The sequence below is a fragment of the Cupressus sempervirens genome, chromosome 7 (assembly GCF_028749045.1).
Source record: "Cupressus sempervirens isolate cs-2001-9-10 chromosome 7, ASM2874904v1, whole genome shotgun sequence".
NCBI classification, from domain to species: Eukaryota; Viridiplantae; Streptophyta; class Pinopsida; order Cupressales; family Cupressaceae; genus Cupressus; species Cupressus sempervirens.
Window position 1 is genome coordinate 602,201,959 of NC_143124.1, and position 18,402 is coordinate 602,220,360.

Below are 18,402 nucleotides of genomic sequence, written 5' to 3' on the forward strand. Positions count from 1 at the left end.
AAAAACTTAAAATAAACATTCCTGAGACCAAAGGAAAATGTAGACTGAAATGAAAGCTTTGAGTCAGTTGGCTTTCTCATGTGTAGGGCTTGGTTTCAAAGCAAAAACTAACATAATGGCAAGATGTTGGGAAAAATTTGCAAGTGTGTAGACAAGGATGAAGAATAGCTAGGCTCTACAAATACATCAACAATCTGCCACTGATAGTAGGGGTGATATAGGTGTTGGGAAATGATGTATGAGCCCAAACTTATGGGAAAATAAATGGCAGGGGGATCTTGTCCATAATGCTGACACAATTGCTCAAGTTAAAGTAAACACAATGGCGACCAAGCGTCGTCTGCAGGCTCGTGGCTGAAGAACATTATAAAGCTGCAATAGTCAACATGCACAATCTATAGGTGAAACACACAAGGGTGAACTGACAACCATCTTAATATTGAGGCTGAAGGAAAGGAAACAAAAATGAAAAAAGCATGTACCCTCTTTAAGGAGGGGCTTACAAAATGAGATATGGAAGAAATGAACAATTCTTTGATTGAAATTGAAGGCCTCTTCACTACAACTCAGCTAGAGAGGATCTTTGAACTCAAAATTGGAATGAGATTTCTCATACACCAGCTATAACTATCTATGTAATATTTTTAATGTTATAATATATTATAATATAGAGAGCTACCACCTTAGGTAGCCTAAAAGATACTATATTATAATATCTTATATTAATTTTATTAATGTTATATTATATTATATTAATTTTATTATTTGTAATTTTAGTAATAAATATTAATTATTGAATTATTATGCACATAGCCAAAAAGGTTATATCACTACCAAATATGTCGTCACAAGGGGTGTATGCTGAAACTAGGGCTTTCTATGCCGTTGAGGGAATGCCAACTATAATCACCAATTTTGGTCTAGTAAACCATAAGCCCCCTTTTTAATCTGTACGCTAGACCACATTATGCGCTTAATCAATTTTGCATAATTCAGTAATCAATAATCCTTGATCAAATCATCACGTAATCATTTATTTAAATATATCTTATAGTTTGACCACCTTATCCTAAGTTTTATTTAATTAGAAGAACATGTCCCCTTTCAATTAAGTAAAATTCCCTTTACTTTATGTGCACATGAAAAGACATGTTCTAATATAAAAGGAAAAAGAAAAAGGAAATGTCTACAACTTGAATGCACACTTCCCAAGGTGAGTGGAATCTTGTCTTTTCAAAAAGGCTTTTAACTCTTTATCTCATCCACTCATTTTGCCTCTTAAGAGACTTGAGTACATGGATCAACTAAAGATCGAATCTCCACCATTGCTTTTTGCCTCTTAATCTTGACCGTCCAAATATCTTTAAAAGAAGACTCTCTCCTCACTCTCTCATACATCTAGAGTTCATGCTAATGTTATGCTGTCATTTTGTTTCTTGATTTCTTGATTTCTTGAGCATTTTGCACTTGAGCATTTGCATACTTGCATTCTAGCTTAGTATTTCCTTTTATTGCAATTAGATTAGCACATCTAGCTTAATTAGGAGGAAGTAATCTCGCATCTTGTTAGCTTAGTTTGCTTTCTTGTACTTGCATCATATTCTTAGATTACTCTTGCATCTCATCTAGTTTAGCTTTGCATTGCATACTCACTTGAGGATCTTGAATGCTAATAATCCTATTGCTTGTACTCTTTAAATCTCTCATTTTATGGTGCACCTTGCAAGGGTCTCCAATCCGTAGGTTAATTTGAGAGCCACTATCACATCTTTTGGTTCCTTGCACGTCATGATAGAGAGCTATAAGCGACCATTCAAGGCTCCATTCCATTCGATTCCTTGGATATAAGGGTAAATAGAAGCTAATACATTTTTGGTATACACCAATGATTGATTTCTCCAAGTGACATTGACAAAGCTTGTTTCCCTTTGTCAACAACTGCCCACCCTTCTTTGGTCAGGATAAGAGATCTTATGTTGATGTTTCTAGGGCTTCTTTTGCGTTGCCTTTGTACTCCACCTTAGCTAGGGTTTGCCACAGAGGGAACGAAGACAGTGTGGAGCCACTACTAGTGAAATCTGCTTACTGTGCAGCTGTTATGAACCCTCCTTTAACGTCGACACATACGGTAGAAGAAAAGGAAGAATCAATCATTATGGGGTTCATAACCCCCCTTGGATTTTTGTGACTGTCCCAACTAAAAGTGGAATTGGGTGTGGGTATCTGAAGGTTTCTGGAAATGAAGCCTTTTTTACCAAAGAAGGATGTATTCGATGATTCAAAGGGTTCTGGCTGAGTTATTCTCAATAATGTCATTGGAGTTTAGACACTTGGAAACCTATAATGCAGGACAACATCCAGATCAGTCTCTGTGCAAGAGTGTTTTTTGTGATAGTTTTTGAAGATATTCAAGATTGGTGAACATTACTCTGTGACTACCAATGGATCTTTCAGGGACACGTTTTGATGTTAAAACCTTGGGCACCCATGCGTTGACCCAAATTCTGAATCTTTTTCGGCAATTTCAATTTGGGCAAGAGTTAAAGATATTGAATTTACCTTTACAATTTTGGTTTGACTTCTATTTCGAGGCAATCGAAAATTCTTAGGGGAAATTTTTGGGTGTTGATGAGGGGTCCTCTAAGAGCCTCCACAAGTTATGCATGAATTCTGGTGGAAATTGTTATCACCAAAGATCTACCAGCAGAGCTCTCCCTTGACACTTCTAGCAGATGTTGGAGCCAGATTATAGACTACGAAGGTATTCCTTTTTGCTATTGCAGGAGGTTAAATGTTGGTCAAATGGTAACCTGATACGGAATATAGATAAGTAAGCTTCTTGGTGGAAGGACATCTCTCCTTACCACTATTTTGTGGAGTTGGTAATTCATGTCAAACAAGGAATGCTGCAGGCAAAGAGATGGGACTTTCTTGAGGATACTAAAAAATGGAATGCCGATCCTCCAGAATTCCCTAGAAGTAAGGGCGAGCCTCTAAATCTATAATCTCCACTCCAGAGACCAAGATTAGGTCTCCTATGGGAACTGAATGCCGCAAGGCAGTCAATACCTCTTCTCCAATTAGGGAGCTGGGAGGGCACTCTGTTTCCTCAACTACTAGGGATGGTGGGGATGGGAATTTTACACAATATCAGATGGAAGATGATGATGCTAAGGAAAATCGGTATGTGGTGCAAAGAAAAAGAAAAGAAATGTGAGAACTCATTCAGTATGCTTCTTCGTTCTCATGCTAAAAGCAGAGCCAAATCCCAGTATTGTACGTTTTGGGGGCGAGTAGATTAATCTGAGCACAATCTGTTTTCTCCATTTCTGAATTATAAAGAATGCATAGGTAGAGATGATTATGCTCCATTTGTGACAAAGCTTTGGGATTTGAAGGTGGATAATGCTCAGAAACAATGGATGGTAATGTAATGATCTTTTATGACATCAATGCAATGGGAGCTGGTCCATTCCTATTATTTACCTAAAAATAAATAAATAAATATAATACGTACACACATCTATATACCCATTTTTGTATGGATGAAACCAAACTCCCCCTTCCCCCAAGTTCTCTGCAATGTTCGATCCTTGTAGCTGTGGTGGTGTAGGTAATAACCTCTACAATCTCTCCAAAGCCTTCTCAAGAAGCAACTTGTGTTTTTCTGTTTTCTTCTCTGACTGCTTTATTGCTTTAGCATAAGCAAACCCCCCCAAAAATGATTGAACCCCAAACCTGAATGCATCCTGAACTGGGACTGACAACTTAGGGGAGAGGTGACAGTGGGATAGTAGATGAAATGATTCAGAATATGAAGTTCATAGATGAAAAATAGCAAGATACTTATTTTTTTTAAAGAGATAATAGTTAATATATGATGAGCAGTGGAACAAAATGACCTCCCTACATCTTGCTTTTGAATAGAATCCTGAAAAGTATAGTAATAAGCTATGTTACCAGGGGACACGTTTCCAGCAAAAATTGACCCCGTCCCCATGTCCCCTCGTCCCGGAAACTCGGAAACTTCCGGAAACCTTTGCCTTGGCTGTCCCATAAAATTAATGTTTCAGTTTTGATAATTTGTTTGATTTGTACTCTCATGTGAACTCTAAAGTTAAATTATTTAACACAAGCATTATATGTTAAGGTTCTATAATTTATATAAGCATGCGTTATCCATGTTTTTATATGAATATTTAAAATTTCCCTGTATATTTTAAATTTTCCCTACTTTTTATATAGCTGTTCCCACTGCCGTCCCCTGCTCTGAGAAAAAAAAATCCGTCCCAAAAACCCGTTTCCCCGTCCCTACGTCCCCCCGTTCCAGAAAACTGGGGTAACATAGGTAATAAGATCCTTTCTGTATTAAGGAGAAACCATCTTACAAATATACAAAAGTCAATGAAGGGTGTAGAAAACACTACTAAAATTCTTCCTTGGTCTTGCTATAGAGGATGTAGTTATGAGCAGATTTGCTGATTTTGTAGCCTCCATTGGTCAAAGTGTTTCTACAACTTTATGATGAAATTTATCACGAGTTCAATAATTAATTTTTGTCACACACCTAATTTCCTTTTTTCATTTTTTAAATTTGAATTTTCAAACTTGAAGTATGAGTTATAATTTAATAATTGCAACTCTCTCACTTTACCTCAGCAGGTTGCTAGTTCCTCTTCATTGAAGTGTAAGTGGAGTTCATAGTTTATCCACTTAGTGAAGCACAACCAATTGGCATCAAGTATAGTATAGGAGTTAGTTTGCGTGCATGCTAACTTACACCTTTTTACTCAGAAACAAAATGAGTACAAGGAAGACCTAGAGCAAGCCGGACTTGGATGTTTTGCTGCCACACAGTATTCACTTTTTGTCATTTGAGGACCTGGGTGGCTTGCATACTTCTATTGCAAGTGGTCGTAGGGTTGCATGTGGTTCTTATAGTTTTCCTACTTCATCTAATGTCAATGATGATGTTGGTGTTGGTTGTGATGATGATCTATTTGGTGCTTATTAGTAGTTGTATATTTAAATATTGAACAATGAATGCCAATCAGGACATTCATGTTTGACAATTTGATAATAGATATCAAATTAGTAATACTGCATTTCAGATTTCTAATATTATTGTAGTGTTGTTTAGCATATGCATGCTATGTGGCTTTATGAACTTATTTCCCACTTTCAGGCTGTTTTTAATTTTCTATGTTTTTTGTATGGACATGCCTGAAATGTACCCAGGCCCTGAAAATTGCTGTACTGGCATGTTGTACCCACATTTCTGTTTCTGTTTCTGATTTGGCAATTTAGTTTTTAAAATTAATGAGAGATTTATGAATAAATCACTTAAGAAAGACCAAAGTGGGAAACTGGCAATAAATAAAAAGAAGAATTTCAACAAGCCGAGGTTGACATGAAATCCACCAGCCCAGTCTTGTTGGCATCTGTAATGATAATGGAATGGGGATTGTCTTCTAATGATAATTTGAATTCGGGGCTTGGTTAAAATCATTACTTTCAGCTTATTAGAGTTGGAATTGTATCTCCTGCATTCATTTCATGAAGTCGCATTAATTTATTTTTGGATGTAATCTAGTCTTGTTTCACTCATCATCGGATGACCAGTAAAATATCTCAATAAGTTTTGGAGTTTGTGCTTCATGTGCCGCATTTTTCTGTGTGGAGTTATATTTCTAGCATTTTTCATCTCTAGTTACTGAAAAGAAGATAATCTTTCCAAGTTACTAATGATTTTGTACTAAAAATGGAAGCCAAGATTCAGAGGTTGGGTCCACAGCAGGGATTTTTCTAGTGTTAAAGAGTAGCAAAGGGATCATAGATGGCTCTGCGACAACAGGAAATTTGAAATATGATCCCTAGAAAATGAGTTGCACTTGCAAGTTCGGTCTTACCATCTTGCTATCTTTCCGACGATAGTTGCCATAGCATATGTTTTACATGCTGTTCTTTTGGAAACTAAGAACTCATTTTAAACATTAAATGAATTGGAGAATTTACTTCCGTTACACAATTAAGGACAAAATAATTTTATACGAAATGATGTTGATAATCTTTCTTAACTGAAATGCAATCATTTAGAAATATCTTGTGTGTTTATCTGAATGCCAGATACTTGATAGGGACTGGGGTGCAGGTTGGAATCTTTTGGCATTGATGCTTGCAACGAAACCTTCGGATCGGATAAGGTAGTTGAGAACTGAACTTTGTAGTTTTGATAATCAAAGTAGCTATCAGTGATTGCATCTGTGAGCAAAATTATTATTTTTCGCATCAAATCAATGATTTTGATTTTTTTTTTTTTGAGATGCTCCTGGAACTATAGCAAGTTTAAATAAAAATAAAGATAAATATTTCTATTAATTTAAAAATTAATATTTAACTTAATTAATTGTTCAGCTGCTTGAATGCTTTACGGCATCCTTTTTTGTGTGGACCAAGATGGCGTGTTGAACCTTCTGTTTGTATCATCCGGTGGGGCTTAGGTTCAACAGCTGTGCGCATTACAGAGGAATACATATATGGTCTTCACCAGGTAGGCCCTTTTCTCAGATTCAGTTTGCACTCATTCCAAACCTTTTCCAACTCTATAATGGAGAGCATGGTTACAGTAAAAACCCATTTTCTGATTCAATGTAAAAGAAACTTATCCACAATGTTGCAAGAGAATTGAAAATCAAAACAATTAAGCCACAAAAAACACACAAGTTTTAACAATACCAATTTTTTTTTGTTTACATTACTAACATCTATCTAAGATATTTGCTAATGAGTTTAAATGCATTCGAGTAATATTCATAGATCCAAAAGACTTGTACCCCGACACCTGGTAGTTGTCCCTTGTACCGGAAACACATCCCTGTCTCAGAGACCTATATTGTGACGTCTCCAGACATTAGGAAATTATAAATTACGTTTCTTTGTATCTCCTCTACATCTCCAATAAGCACCCTTGGAAAATAGAAAAACTTCCAATGAAAGTTTCTCAAATATATGACATAAATTATATTGGATTTTCTTTAATTGCTAATTTGTGGTTGATAAAATTTGAAAGAACTAAACTACATTAAATATTTGTAATTTTCTATTATATTATATTACAAGTTTATTGTGGGTAGAAAATTTCTTTAAGAAATGAAGGATAACACTAACGAGTTTCATCAATCAAGTTGATTGAAAATATAATCATCTACAAGGTTTCTTTAATTTTCCCTGTTTAATTCCTATCGTTTCAAACCCTAGCACACGTGATATAAACTTGTACAATTGATTAGTAATAAGAATTCCCAATTTTAATTTGTTGATTTAATTTTTTTATCAAGATTCAAAACTTAATTTATTTACGTTGGATACTCAGAAATCTGCCCAGACTTAAACTGATATCATTTCCTGAAGTGCTGTCAATTTACAAGTCTGGTGTTTTCATCCTCAAAGTCGGGAAGCAAAATAAAAGGGTTTCCATCCTTGAACTTCTGCTAGTTAAACGGTTTTGGTAAATAATTTCTTGATCTGCCCGAGTTATGGGTTTTCATCCACAAACTCCAAGGAAAATAGAAGGGTTTCCATCCTTGGGAGTAATAATTAGATAATAAATGATGTATAATTCATATGATTATTGCTACTTGTGTGTGTGTCTCTCTATATTTTTTAGATTCCCATTTTAAAAAGGCGACATTACAGTCCCCATACTACAATTCTAAGAATAATGGAGTCCCCTCCAAGCCTTTTATGTTTCCAGATGATTATGATTTATATATATATTTGCTATGCTTATGTTTTGTGAGACCTGGCTGGCTTTAAAATGCCTCAGTTATGTCTGAAACATTGCAGTGCAGTGGATTCAAGCAGTTTTCTTAGCATTTGTACTTAATTGACTTGAATGCAGCGCAACAGATTGGCGCACTTCATTGACCTGATGGAAAGATTGAATCCTAACACCGATCCAAAGGTAACAATTGTTTCATCATAGTCTTCTGTTTAGGGATTTTTCTTGTACTCTTCTTTGAAATACTCGCTAACCAAATCCTGAACTTGCAGAATTGGCACACCTTGCTGACTGGAAAATGGCGTTTATTGTACCATACAGGGAGGCAAATAGGCCTAACAGTTCGGCAGGTGAATTAAATTACATACGTGCTCCCTGTTTTCTCGTACTGTCAAATGTAGCTATATGATCTGTAATCTTATGAAGCAGTTCCATTTTTTCTCCAGGCTCTTCCAAGAGTTCTCATAAGGAATGCATATCTTAATGTTTTTCCAACTGAAGATGGGAATAAAAGATTTTCTATGGAATCAAATATTAATTTCACCTCCATGGTTTATGCGCATTGGCCCCATGATAAAAGTGGCAAAGAAGGAAATCTGCATATATGTTCAAATATAGAATTGGGAAGAGTGGACAGGATCTATGAAACGAAATCCCAGATTATAAACCAAGGAACTGCTGAGGAGAATAAAATAGAAGATGATGAGAGATTGTTAAAAGTATCTCAAGGACAGATGAGAAAGAAAACTTCCCGGAGAGAGAGATGGAGGAAGATGAGCAAAATATTATCAAAAGAAACACCTTCAAGGCTTCCTGTGATAAGTTTGGCTGCATCTGATATAGAGGTAACCATGAATCTCGATTACACTGGCAAAGATACTTCCTTGCCATCCAAGGTTTTGCATGAAGTTCGCTTACAGATTCCTCAGGAAATGTTTGACATATCAAATTTGGTTTGTGGGACATATATTGATTCACGACTGCTAATTTTACGAGGAGTTACTGGTTCTGCTCTTCTTTTTACGCGCACTTTTGGGAGCTGATGGTGCAACTTTCTAGTCATACAATGTGTTTATTTAACTGATACTGCTCCAGAGCACGTCCCATTTCCCAATCTATTCTGGGATAAGCTTTTTTAATTTAAGCTTGAATGCTTATTACTCGTTAATTCTGTTATTCTTCAAAGGAAGATTGATGTATATAACTTTTTTGTTTTACACTACACTTGAAATTGTATATTTATATTGTTTTGGAAGTTCACTTTTGTGCATGGATAGAGGTATCATGACAATGGCTTGTGTTCAATTCCTTGTAGGGGTATGAGATATGGAAAATTTGGACCTATCAATTCTGATAAGTATCTAGGAGGTTTTAGCAAGTATTTTTCCTCTTCATCTGGTAAGAGGATATGCAAATCATTGATTTCTTATTTTCTATGTCCACATCATCTTGTTCTTCAATATAGACATCTCTATGCTTTAACTCCTTTATGTTTGATCCAGGGCAAACTTTTGTAAACCGATAATGTACCTGCGAGCTTTCACTCAAGAATAACAGTAATTATACTCGTTTATACGATTGCTAGTGTCAAATATATGCACTTAGGACAATTGAACAATTAACTTAGAACTACCCATAATTCTATATGAACTTAAAAACACATTACAAATTATCAATTGGCTAACGTGATTAAAAAATATAATAAAGTTTGTTTTTATGTAAGACTTTTAATTTTTTTTTAAAGAGCTTTAAAAAGTTAAAAAAACTGCAGAAAACTTGAAAGTAGAATCAAATGAAAGTTATGGATAAATATTCTGTGACCGTATGCATTTGAGACAATTGAACAATTAAATAGTACTGCTAATTGTTTTTTATGAACCTAAAAACACATTACAAATTAACAATTCTCTAATTTTATTAAAAAAATAGAAAATAATATTATAAGTTTTGATTAAGTAAAAACAAGTTTTAAAGGACTTGAAGCCTTTTACATAGGAACACAACAACAAAACAGAGAAACTCAGAAGAACTATGCATCAACACCTAAGAACAAAACAATCTAAGACAAGAAGCCTTAAAACAACCACTAGGAAAATACAATAAAAAGAAAGCAAAAAGACAACACTAGGTACAGGGTCTTCAATAAATCAGCTGTCTAGTCTGCAAGGATGTTCATATTATCTATAGAGGCCTTCAGATCTTCCATTTCTTTGGCTTGCACAGCCTTAGTGTTTTTTGAGTTGGCCTTGGTATGCTTGTTGGGTGCGTGGTCATCTTTCATGTCCTTGGAGCCTTGACCTTTCCCTTGTTCAAATTTGTTCATCAGAGTATTAATGTTGTCTGCCATAGTCATTAGAATAGAACACTTCTGGTCAACAAGTTTCTTAACCGTCTTCTCCATATTTATCACTCTGCTATCCATACACCATACCATCCAACCTTTTCTTGAAATCTTTAATCAACTGATCCAAAGCTTTACTCTTGGCTTCTAGGGGCGGAACTCATTTCATAAAATTCTTAACCTCTTAAGCATTATCGATCACCTCAGAAAGTCTATTAATATGTTGACCCAAAGTTCTCTCCCATCTAGCAGTTTTGTTGAGTTGATCAAATTCTCTCGAAATGTCTTGCATCTGTTGCTTCAAACTACTAATGTCCTTCTTCTTTAGCCCCAGATTACCAAATATCGCCATTAAATAATCCTGGTCATCATTGTCCTTGTTATGAATCAGGTAATCCTCATCCCTTTCTAAATTGTCTCTTTCATTATCCCCCTCCTTAGGCCCTTTGTCAGCCACCTTCCCTTGAGAAAACACATTCTTGCCTTTCTGCTCCATCCTCTTAATCAAAGGTTCATCATCAGAGTGTATGTTTGAAATCCTATCCGTATTCTTCCCCTTATTTCTTCCTCTTTAAACTTTGTATCCATCTCATAATCTACCTCCTTAATCTTCCTTTTCTTCCTAGATGAGCTCTTGGGAACGAGCTTTTTCCTCTTCTGATCTTCTATTTCAGCAACCTCGTCCTAAGTATCCTGATCAAAGCCATCATCCTGTTCACTCCTCTCAGTCTCGCACTCCAGATTTTTTTTACTATAACGGGGGTTGTTGACTTTTTTGGATTTAAGAAGGTTCATAACTAGAACCATTAAGCCCTCATGGAAGGCATGGTCACCCTCAGGATCGTTCTTAATAGCTAAAATTGTGTTACCCAATGATTGCTTGAGGTAGAAGGGGAGATTAAGCCGTAAACCTATGCCTAAAGTGTTAACCAACATAAAATGGTACCCAAATATCTTAGTAAAGCGACCATCCAAAGTTAGACATTCAATCACCACGAACATGACAAACCTCCAAGGATGAAAAATGGAACCAGGGCTAAAATAAGAATACCAATTTAAACCAACCTTTTACACTCTTTAGTTGTATCTGCAAATTCTTCCACAACCTGATCAGAAAGCTTCCAATCCCTATAGAATTTGATTCCCTTCGTATCAAGACATGTAGCTTCTGCAATAATGTTCTCTGTAACCTCTATTCTCTGATTACCCACCAAAATACTACCATCCTTTCAAGTTTTAATAAATTGACGGGTAATTGAAGGGTTGCTACCCTTTAACTTCTCCATGAAGCCCGTGAAATTCCCTTGTTCCAAAATTTCCCAAATATCTATCTTCTTCTTCCAATCCTTATAGCTAGTTGGCTTGACCCTCTTTCTCTTGCCTCCCATCGTCTTCAAGCTATAGTAGAATCTCACCGTCTTAGTATAAATAGGCAGAAAGAAAAACCCAATGTCTATATCACAGTGAAGGTTTTTATTAAATAAACAAATCCACAATCCGTGTGTCAATGAATGAATTGTCTCTTTAAAACTAATCATAACCCGCCATTCCCCAATCTTGCCCAAATCATAATTAATCCTTATTGCCATGTTCATCATTAATAAATATGTTTTGCAGACTTCTAACCTTATCGTACTCAATCAGGCAGAAAGAAAAACCCAGTGTCTATATCACAGTGAATGTTTTTATTAAATAAACAAACCCACAATTTGTGTGGCAATGAATGAATTGTCTCTTTAAAACTAATCATAACCCGCCACTCCCCAATCCTACCCAAATCATAATTAATCCTTATTGCCATGCTCATCATTAATAAATATTTTTTTGCAGATTTCTAACCTTATCGTACTCGATCAAGGATAACCCATCGTTAGGGATATTATCATCATGATTCCAAATCAACTTGTCATGACTTTTGCATGCCACATTTGAAACCCAATCAACAACATGGTTAGTTTGTCTTAAGTTATGAGTGATAACACAATTATCAAACGAGTTAATTAAACAAATAACCTTGCATATAATATTATGAATTGTCCAAGAGGGATTATTATTTTTATTAAGACAATCGATAATATTAAGGGTCCCTGTCAAGCCAAATCTTATCCAAATTCATACTTTTGGCATAACTAAGACCATAAAGAGCTACACTAGCTTCCACCACATGATTCATTTGTTCCCCAATCGGGATGGCTATTGTTAGTTTTAGGTAGCTTGGATAGCTGTTCGTCCTCATGTGATTAATTGGCAAATAATTGTTAGAGTTGCGAAAAATAATTATTTGTTAATTAATTGACTTCTTCTAGAAGCCACTAGTAACCTATTGGTTAGGTTGTTTTAATCAAGAAGCAACTAGAAACTTCTTGGTTAGGAAGCAACTAGAAACTTCTTGGTTGAGTTATTTTGATCAAGAAGCAACTAGAAACCTCTTCGTTAAGTAGTATAAAAGGGGGTCAAGGGAGGCATTTGGAGAACAAAATAGAATAGAGAACATCAAGAGTTGTAGAAGCATTTGTAGTGTTAGCAAATGAGTTTGTAGTGATAGCAAACAGTCTTGCAGTGTTAGCAAGGGCACAATGATAGCATTGGGGATACCAGCAGGAGAAATTAGGAGGTTGTCTGAATTCTACAAGTGAGAGGCAAGGAATTTTGTATCTCTTGATTTACTGAAGTTAAATATATTTTCCATCTATAGAACTAGTTTTCCCTTAGGGGTTTTTCTAGGGATGATTTGTCCAAAAATATTGTGTTCTTTATGTTCTGAATTTCTTTCAATATTTTATAGGTGAAGTTGTAGTTGTGTTATTTTTTGATATTAGCTGAGAATTTATTTTTGATAGTTTAATAATCGTTTACGATAGGAGATTAATAATCAGTGACTGCAATAGTGTTAATTTTCACATTATATCAGAGTAGTGTTGAGGGTAGAAGAGTTTTTCCCTAAGAAAGAGATTAAGGGTTTATATAACCTAGTGTGATCTCTTTAGAATTATAATTGCTTTAATCCCTTGAGATGGCTTCAACTGGTTTGAGAGATCAAGACAGATTGGGTGGTGCCTCGAGTTTGAGTGTCTAGAAGGCCATAATTTCTTTATTGTTGGAAGAGAATGGTATCAAGGATTATGCTACCGGTGTTGTAGTTGTATCAACATATGTGACACAACTTGCAGCATATAAGAAGGATGGTGCCAAGGCAAGGAGGATTATCCTTGACGGTGTTAAGGATCATATTGTTCCACATATCTCAGAGCTAGATATGGAAAATAAGATGTGGGATGCCATTCTGAATCTGTACTAGAATGCTACCACCAATAGGAAGATGATTCTCAGAAAGAAGTTAAAGAATACCCAGATGAACCAAGGAGAAGATGTTACAAGTTACCTCACCAGGCTTAGACTTGTCAAGAATGAGTTAGCCGTTGTTGGAGATAGTCTCTGTGATGACGAGCTAGTGAGAATAGCCCTAAATGGGTTTTCTAAACAGTGGAGAGTCTTTGTTCAAGTTGTCAGTGGATGAGATATCTTATCGAGTTGGGATCGACTATGGACTGATTTCATTCAAGAGGAGTTTAGACAAAGTCTTGTCAATGGGTCCAACAAAAGTCAGAGAAGTGAGGTGGAACAAGAAAATGTTGCCCTAGCAGGGAAAGGGAAAGCAAAGAAGGGATCTAGCAAAGGATCAAATTCACAAATTGAAAAGAAGAAGGACCTTTCTAAGGTCAAGTGCTTTGGATGTCACGAGTATGGTCACTATGTCGGTGATTGCCTAGAAAGGAAGAAGGTAAAGAAGTAGGTGGCAACTTTAGCAAGTGTAGATGAACTCTCTAGTAGAATGGAAGATGAGTTTGCACTTATAGCTTGTATGGTGAGCTCAACCTCACAAACTATCTGGTATATAGATAGTGGGGCGCCATTTCATATGACAAGAGTTAGAGAGTACTTCTCCAATTATAAGGAGGAGAACACCAATATCTAGATTTCTATGGGAAACTTGTCCAAACTCAACCCAGTTGGGAAAGGGATAATTCAGTTTCAGAGGGAGAATGGAAAGATAATTCAAGTTCATGATGTGTTGCATGTTCTAGGATTAGGTATGAATTTGATTTTTGTATCTGTTCTTCAGGATAGGGGGTGTAATGTACTCTTTAGAGGGAAACATGTGTTGATAAAGCACAAAGGTTGGAAATCACCCATTACTATTAGGTTAGGAGTGGTTGCCTTTACAAGTTGTAGTTTGACACTCCTAAGGCACTCATGAGCAACTGTAATCCTAGAGATCTTGGAGAGCTATGGCATAGGAGGATGGGCCATATTCATCATGGAGCACTCAAATTGCTTTGTGAGATGGTGGCATGTTCCAGAGGTGAGCACAGAGCATGATGATGTATGTAAAGGATGCATTTTGGGGAAGTTTGCGAAAACACCTTTTCCAAGGAGTGACACTAGATCTGAAGGTGTTCTTGATATAGTACATTCAGATGTATGTGGACCGATGTCGACAAAATATATCAGAGGATATGAGTACTATGTTCTTTTATTGATGATTTCTCTAGGAAGACTTGGATATACTTCCCGAAGACCAAGAATGAGGTTTTCAGTTGATTCCAAGAGTTCAAGGCTCTAGTGGAGAACTCGACAAGAAAGAAGATAAAGGTTCTTCGGTCAGATAATGGAGGTGAGTACAAAGGAAATAACTTCCAAGAGTTCTGTACCATGGAAGAAATCAAGAGATAGTGGATTGTTCCTTACAATCCACAACAAAATGGAGTTGCTAAGAGGAAGAACCATTCTATATCAAAGGCGGAAAGATCCATGCTACATGACTAGGACATACCCCTCTACTTATGGGTAGAAACATGTAGTACAAGAGTCTACATTCAGAACAGGGTTCCACATAAGGTGCAAGGGAGGATGATACTAGAGGAAGCTTTCACAGGAAATAAGTCTAATGTTAGCCATTTCAAAATATTTGGGAGTTTGGCATATTGTCATATTCTAGGTGATACACGTACCAAGTTAGATCATATTGCAAAGAGGGGGTACTTTGTTGGGTACAGTGAAACCTCAAAGGAATATAGGATTTTTATCCCCAGGACTAGAAGAATAATTGTCAGACGTGATGTTAAGTTCATCACTAATACATTTGGCATCGATTTGCGATGGCCAAGTGTCGAAATTGCGATGCAAATGTGTTGCCACTGCGATGGCAGCAGACGTCGTTGTTTTTTAGTCGCAAATTATGATGTCTATTCTTGGACGTCACAATTTTGACGCCTATCCGTCGCAAGCTCAACATTCTATCCCATCATTGCTCCCGTCGCAATGGATGTGGTTCCCGTCGCAATTTCGACGTCTTCACCACACATTGCGACGAGGTGGTGTCGGCATCTGCCGACGGGTTCACTGAGGCGGGAGCCTTCACAGTTCTTCCATGGGCATCGCACTTGCGACGTCCATGGAAACTTGCGACGGTGCTGTCGACGCCGCTGGCCATCACAATGTTTGCGAATGTGTTGCAATTGCGACGCAAAATCATCAATTGCGATGGCATCGCTATGCACGCGATGCTTATTTCGTCGCAATGCGTGTGCAAACGTCGCAATTGCAACGTCCGTGGTTAGCAATATGGCGGGGCCACTGTGGCGGTGACGCCAACTGCCATCGCCGCCACAGCGGCCTCGCCACAAGCATCATCTTCAACTGCTAGCTCTAGCAATGTGTTCGCAGTCATGTCGAGTAGTTGCATTGCTCCTTCATCAAATGCGGTTGCCCATAGCTCCCCAGTGTGGTCTTGCAGTTATAGGCGGACCATGTAGCTATAATTGCATTTCATAAATTGCTTGTCACATTTTTTACCGTACCATTCTTCATTTGCATTTTTAGACAACTTTTTCTTGCATTGCTTTCCTGCCACTTGGTTGGGGCAAGCCGGGTAGGATAGCTTGTCTGTGTTGACCTCTATAATGGCTGCTTTCACGATGCACTTTATAGCACAAGTAGAATGAACAATTTGATCATGTATGTCATGAATTGTCATTCTCAATACTGCAGGAGGTTGTGGGGCGTAGCTAATCGATCATCAGTTGTGTATTACCTGTGGTGTTGAGTACTCTTCCATTGAACTCAGTAACACGACCTCCCTTAACCACTAGAACTATAGTGTCTTGCAAGTAGTAGCTTTGTTGCAATTCACTGCCCACTTGCTCGGCTGCTGAGCCCCAAAGCGTCAGATCAATGGGCCTACGAGTCATATCAAGCAATTGGATGGCGCGCCGAGAAACTTCCATTCCATTTGCTCTTCTTATCGTGGAGGTTGGTTGTACACATATTGTTTGCCGGTGCCCTGTTGTTGCTCCCTCGGCTGGTGTTGGAGATGGTAACGACATCCTCTCGATCTTCTGACTCCATTACGCGACTAAATGAAATATATATTCTCGCCTTTTTGCTACCCATGCTTCTAGAATTTATACTTTTTACTATAACATTGTAATTCTCATAAGGTGTAGCTTGCTAAAGAATCACTGGTATGAGGATGAAGCTCCATGGGTTGTGCCAATAGAGATATATACAAGCTTGCTTTAATTTATATCAATAACCAAGTGTCAAATTAAATCATAGTAACAGGAATCAGACATTGAAGTTAGTGAATTACAGGACCATACTATCTTAAATAGAAGAACAAAACACACACATCATTATATGTAAAATCGAGCTTTGTACATGAATATTTTATGATCAATAAAATATATTTTTGCTGGTGTGGCTGAGTTTTCCCCTTCCTATCGAAGAGTGTTCAGTGAATTGTTTATGCTTTTTTATTGCTGTTTATCTCTATTTCTGGGCTAAAACATCAACAGAGGCAATAGGAGACCTATTCATTTTTTGCTTCCTACATTTTTGGTTAGATTATAGGCTGCCTTTTATATTGGATGGGCCGGGCTTACACTTTTTTCTTATGGAACTTGGATCATCTTTAAATGTGTCCAATTATTATTATTACATCACAAATTTGACTCATTTTCATTATCATCATGGGTCTTTTTTTTTTTTGGTTAAAGGTGGCAAGGGGGTGAGTATTCGTGCTTGTGCTTAGCTTGGACACTATTTGAGTCATTTCAATCTCTATGATGGTTGATTGTTGGAGTAATCAGAAACACGAGAGGATGGATAAGGAGTCACGAATAGGGAGGTAGATAGAAGCATTCCACTAGGTAGAGCACCCCATGCTAGAAATCCAATTTTCCTACCACTTGGGTCCAAGAGGACGAGTGTCCACTTTTGGGCTTAGTGTAGATGTGGCACGAATAGGGAGGGTAGATACCAACACTCCACTAGGTAGGCCGCCTCTTGCTTGATGTCCTATGTGCTTGCTAGTTGGGGCCAAGAGGGCGAGGGTCTGCGCTTGGTCTTAGTGCGAGGATTGTTTCAGGCCAATCTATCATGCTCCCTTCTTCAAATGTGAACTCTAATAAAAAGATGGGTTTAATGAACTATACTTCAAATATTTTTCTAGAAGGGTTGTGGGATCTCAACCAGATTTATCTTGATAAAGTCTTTTTATGTAACTTGCAATAGTTATATATTCTACAAGAAAAGTGTGCAAGATATAGTGCAATAATTATATGTTTACTACATTGAAATGTTTGTAAATAATGGGAAAAAAATTGTCATGTGTGAAAGTTATGATGGTGTTACGATGATATTTTTTTTGGAGGATGGGTGTGTTTTCACAAAAAAATATCAAACATGTATTTATGATATGCAGTATTTCAAAATTATGCATAAGGGCAAAGAAATACATTGCATTAGCTCAGAACTAGAATGTATTTAACTTCTAAGTCAAACCCTCAAAATCAATAAAAAATTACAAAAGGTAAATGCCAAGCAACAAAGAAACACTTGTCAGATGAGCCAGTAAGGCTGGCTGCTATGATGTACGATCCATGAGGGGGTTGTAGTTCTTAATGAAAAAGTCTAGCTTTGTTTTAACTCCTAATTTGGTTCAGTTGTTCCACATCAAATACATCAACCATTACAAAGACTCTCAATTAATTATTTTAGCATTAATTGGTGCCATAGAATTATGAGACTGCTAATGTCCCAAAAAATTTCAACCAATTTGTTTTTAGTAAAATTTTCCCTATAAAAGCCATGGGACCAGCTGATTTATGAGTCTCTTGAACTTCTTAGCAATTTAAGTGGCTCCCCTCTCTTCATGGGACTATACCCTAAGTAGTTGCGATTTCTGCATAGGGGTATAAAAACTTGTTTTTGTTTTTTT

The 18,402-nt window shown here is 36.9% G+C and overlaps 1 protein-coding gene across 1 annotated transcript in view; it reads left to right on the forward strand.

Annotated features, from left to right (window-relative positions):
- Window positions 1–9,040, forward strand: part of ORG1 (OBP3-responsive protein 1) — a 79,586-nt gene extending 70,546 nt beyond the window's left edge. Inside the window, exons 9-13 of the mRNA XM_089792211.1 lie at window positions 6,127–6,203; window positions 6,415–6,550; window positions 7,901–7,963; window positions 8,053–8,130; window positions 8,227–9,040. Coding sequence (XP_089648337.1) covers window positions 6,127–6,203; window positions 6,415–6,550; window positions 7,901–7,963; window positions 8,053–8,130; window positions 8,227–8,823 — 951 coding nt within the window. The 3' untranslated portion in view covers window positions 8,824–9,040. The remainder of the gene's footprint in view (window positions 1–6,126; window positions 6,204–6,414; window positions 6,551–7,900; window positions 7,964–8,052; window positions 8,131–8,226) is intronic.
- The last annotated feature ends 9,362 nt before the right edge of the window (window positions 9,041–18,402 follow it).